This window comes from Lygodium microphyllum, chromosome 16 (assembly GCF_053477565.2).
Source record: "Lygodium microphyllum isolate KBCC chromosome 16, Lygodium_microphyllum_v1.1.10, whole genome shotgun sequence".
Taxonomy (NCBI): domain Eukaryota; kingdom Viridiplantae; phylum Streptophyta; class Polypodiopsida; order Schizaeales; family Lygodiaceae; genus Lygodium; species Lygodium microphyllum.
In genome coordinates, this window is record NC_141150.1 from 78,962,969 (window position 1) to 78,967,847 (window position 4,879).

General features: G+C 45.0%; 1 protein-coding gene across 1 annotated transcript; it reads right to left on the reverse strand.

Annotated features, from left to right (window-relative positions):
- Positions 1-919: 919 nt before the first annotated feature.
- LOC148023015 (uncharacterized) lies at positions 920-1,781 on the reverse strand. The gene has a single exon (XM_087696002.1). It carries the CDS (start codon positions 1,692-1,694, stop codon positions 1,107-1,109), a length of 588 nt encoding a protein of 195 aa, XP_087552128.1. The 5' UTR covers positions 1,695-1,781; the 3' UTR covers positions 920-1,106.
- Between the last annotated feature and the right edge of the window lie 3,098 nt (positions 1,782-4,879).

Sequence of the window (4,879 nt, forward strand, 5' to 3'; positions counted from 1 at the left end):
CCATCTTCATCCTCCTCTATGGTGGCCTTTCCCTACTCTTCACCTCTCCATCCTTGCCAATATCTTCCTCCCCATTGCTATCTTCCTCTCTTTTAAGAGACACACATCATCTTCACTTCCCTTTCTCTTATGATGCCCTCTCAGACCCATTATCCTATTGTTAAGGGTCTCATACCTTAAATAAATCTTATGTCATCTAACAACAACCTTTAACAACACAAAAGTTAAAGCCTCACTCAAGTTACACAACCTAAGAAAATAAGCTCTTGAAAGACACGAGAAACAAAACCCTAAAGAGCAAACCCTAAGGTTTAACAACTCTTAATATCTATCATTAGCATTTCTTTTAAAAAAATAAAATGCTTTTTGCAAAGGTAAATCTCTAATGGGGTTTTCTTCCCAGCTATCAATGCTAGTAAATCCCTACATCGGAAGATACATAAAGATGTGGCTACAATCAAATGGTGTTCCCTCAAGTGCCTATGGAGCTACATGATGGAGTCTTCTTCCTTTCTACATTGGGCAAAGAAATTGTTGTGATCATTGTGAAAGATACAACCCTATCCTTTGAAAGACTAGTAAAGTTTTTCAGTGTGGGAGTATAGTGGAGGTAGGAGTTCCCTTACTCTGGTGGTCGTGGATTTGGAGTCCCATACCCTACCATGACATAGGCAAGCAATCTGGTCTCATTCTGACTTTTGATATTGCATGTTAGAGTATAGTTTGTTGGTGATAGGAATGACTTCTTTTAATTATAGAATTAGAAGCCAACAAGAACATGTAGCAAATGATGATTGCACGATAGTAATTGATATTATTTCTATCTTGTACACATGCATGCCACACATTTACATGCCACATGGATGTCCAAACAGAGAGTCTACTAACCGAGATGGTGCATGGTGCACTCACACACATAGAACCTTAAGTAGATATTCATATACATTTTGGTATACATAGATATTCATAGAAACACACATGCGTGGACCCCAGTATTGTTAGAGTCTTGCCACATGTGCACTAAGTGCTTGCATTTGAAAGTTAGAGTCTGGTAGGTCTACGCGTGGCTGCACTCTTATTTATTGTCACCACCTCCCCGTGTCATGCTAGTTGACAAGGCGATCCCACATATGGTGCGCATAGTGCTGGCAGTTGGAGGTGAGGAGGTTGTAGATGGGATTGAAGTCGCGCAGGACCTTCTGGAGCTCGCGTAGGCGCAGACGCCTGCAGGTGGCCGTATTTTTTTTCGTGACGGTGAAGTTGGGCTCGTCCTTGCGCAGGTCCGCCATGGTCCGGTACCAGAAGACCCGGATGCCTGAGGTAATTTTCTCCGCGAGGATGTAGCGCAGCTCGCGCCCGTGTAGCAGCTCCAGCACGAGCATGTGGTGGGTGGGGTCTGGCCACCATCCAGTTACAGCAATATCCTCCAGCACGAGCGTATGGTGGGTGGGGTCTCGCCGCCATCCAGTTGCAGCGATTGCTGCAGCCTGCTGCGCGTCACCTTCCGCTTGCTTCAGGAGCTCGTGCAGCTCCGCGTCTTCGGCCCGAATTATGTTGAGAGGGCGAGTGACGTAGGTCACCCCCGTCAGCACGAATTTGTCGTGGCTGTGGTCAGTCGGCACGGCAGTGCCAACGCGCTTCTTGTCATCATGGGCAGGACTCCACCCGTAGGCTAGTTCAGAATCCTCCTCCATGAAGATTGCCGGTAGATGAGAGAGAGAGAGAGAGAGAGATGATTGCCGGTAGATGGGGTGTGTGTGTGTTTGGTGTAGTGCCCCTGATGTGCTCCATGAACGTAATTTAAAGATCTACAGATCAGGTCCCTCCAGTATCGGAATATGCCGCCTCCACTGACTAAAGTCGTTAGTTATTTGATTCGATCATGGAATATGCCTCCTCCACACTGCCACACTTCCGACAATCGTTGCACACAACTGATTGGATTCCAGTACTGATTGCATTAATCCGCGCATCTTATTTCCCTTCCAGCCTCTCTCCATAATACATATACTGCTGGCTGCGGACGGCCTTAGCTTTTGGTCCAAATGGGGGGAAGGGTTAAGAACCTTTCTCAAGAGGCATGATGGTTTCCTTTCGCTGCCAAGGTTTACCTACTCTCACACATGAGGTTGACAGCACTCTCCCTCGTTATCCGAACCGGAACAAAGCTCCTGGCTCCAATTTGCTAGTTTGACACACTATACATGCGAAAGGCTTCTAGTTTTGGTGCTAATGCTCAAGAGGTGTGCCTAAAGTGATGCCATGTGTAAAATAATCTCTCACTGAGGGGCTAGTTGGAATGTGAAGAGATTATTTGCATGCCGCAACCGGTGGTATGAATGCACACATCCATGAAACTCATGAACCCACACACTCAGCCACTAAGCTATGACCCCATTGGCACTAAGGGGCTAGTTTTAATATCAAACAAATTGAAAGCAGTACCTCTATCAACTCATGATGGCACTCACTCACTTCTCTTCCATCCAACCTCGTGCATGGGGACAAAATCCCTCATAGAAGGGGTGGAAGACATGGGGGCACAAAATATAAAATGTTTGCACAACAACCCTCTCAAACATGACCACTTTGTGCGTTATGTAGGCAAGATTGTTGTGATCGCATTCGAACAGCTAGTGTCAATAATATCTTATCATTCAAGATAACCATCCTTGGCAACAAAGGAAAGCTAGAGGAAGAAAGTATTAAGCTATAGAACTTATCTCAAGGGTAACCGCCAAAACTATCTAGAGTTTTAGGAATCCAAAAGGCCAAGTCCATGGAAATCTGCAAGTCAATGGTGTGATCATTTTGAGAACATGAAGAAGGATATTGTATAGATGTTAAAGCAACCAAGAGGGGAATGTTTTGCCTTTATAGTTTTTGCTAGGAACTTGGTAGGGGCCCTCCTATGGACTTATTGATGTGGATATTTAGCACCCTCAAATTGTTATACTACACATTAATGGAAAATATAATGAGGGTAGTCTTAGCATTTGGTCTAAAGGGGAGAGAGGTGTGCCATAAAATGATGACGTGTGTAACAAACCTCTTGTTCACTTTGTCTAGTCATACATAATTTTGCAATAAAAGACATAATGCTTCTTCACGTTGTTCATGCCTGAAAAGGTTATTCACATAGCCAATTTCACTACAATATTTGGAAACAAAGTAAAATATTCTTTAAAAAGATCTATAAATTCATTGTAATTATCTAGATCATGAACAATAAATGCCCTAAGCTTTAGCTCATATTTACAACACCATCTTACAATATTGATGTTTATCTGAGGTACTTTTAATGTTTCTTGAAACCCCAATATAACACTAGTCGGGATTAAAAGAGATATAAAAGTTTAACATGTTGAACTTTGTTGCTCTAATGTAGTTTGGTAGATCTTCATAAACTATGAATGTGAACATTTCTAGGAGGTGGTTGTATGTGTAAAATATTACACGGCGCAGCGAACAGAATCTGAGAAAGAGATAGAGAGTACACAACAGATAAGAGGAGAATCAGTAAAATTCTTTAACTCCAAACAACTGATACAAAGATGGCTCTGTCCACCCGTGCGCTTCCACTGTGTGAAGCTTAGATGGCGATCTAGACAGAAGATAGGTGAAGAGCTTAAGGCTAGCTGGAACAACAACTCTGACTGGGTGAAAGATAAGTGTGAGATGGCTGCGAAGGGGTTTAGCTTTTATAGCCCGCGTAGGTCGTTAGGTCGGCCTGCTGACCGACCTACCATATGAGCCTCCACTAGTCGGCCAGGGAATATTCCAGGGAATATTCCCTTTACCATCGGGCCGGGGGCGCTGCCCCCGGACCCCCGCCAGGGGGGCCGCTGGCCCCCCTGGGACCCCCCAGCCAGGGGCCGCTTCCGCGGCCCCCGGACCCCACAATAGGGGCCCCTTTTAACTCCCTTACCACGCAACTCAATGCAATGTGCCTCGAGTTGCTACCAGCTTAACCACTCCGTCTAACCCAAAGATTAGACCCACAACAGTCACCTTTTTGCCATCCGGTCACATAGACCTCATCTGATATACAAGTCAGGACTCAACCAATGTCCGGGCTCACATTTGGCTTCTCCTCATAATGGGGGCCTTACAACTTTGAGCACCATGGATCATTGGTAGCACCTAATGAGGGTGGGGCATTGATCATATCTAACACCCCCCCTCAATGTCCACCCATAGGTGAACTATCTCCTCGGCCCAATGCCGAGTCTTTGAAGATGAACTTGAAGCAGATCCTTCGTAAGTGCTTTGGTAAAGATATCTGCTCCATTCTCCTCTGTTGGACAGTAGACCAATTCCACTATCCCATCCTCCATCAAATCACGCACATAGTGATACTGGATCTCTATATGTTTGGTGCGTGCATGAAACACTGGATTTTTGGCAATGGCGATGCAACTCTGATTGTCACATCTCAGCACAGTTGGTTCTTCATCCTGCACTCCCATATGCCATAGAATCCTTCTCAACCATACGGCCTCACATGCAGCAAAACAAGCTGCCTTGTACTCTGCTTCGGTAGAAGACAATGCCACTGTTGGTTGCTTCTTACTAATCCAAGAGAAAATTCCTGAACCCAAAGAGAAACAATAACCAGAAACTGACTTCCTGGAATCAATGTCTCCTGCCCAATCTGAGTCACAGTTCCCCACAAGAGAAGTTCCGAAACTGTATGTGATACCATAGTCAAGAGTTTTCTTCAAGTATCTGAGCACCCGCATCCCAGCCTTCCAATGACTCTCATGAGGTTTGTTTGAGAACCTGCTCAAAACACCAACAGCAAAACTGATATCTGGTCTGGTGTTACACAAGTAGATTAGACTGCCGACCAACCTCCTATACCTCCCAATGTCTGCTA

Coding starts and splice junctions, on each gene's coding strand:
- LOC148023015 (XM_087696002.1), bottom strand. CDS start 1,694: ATGGAGGAGGATTCTGAACTAGCCTACGGGTGGAGTCCTGCCCATGAT.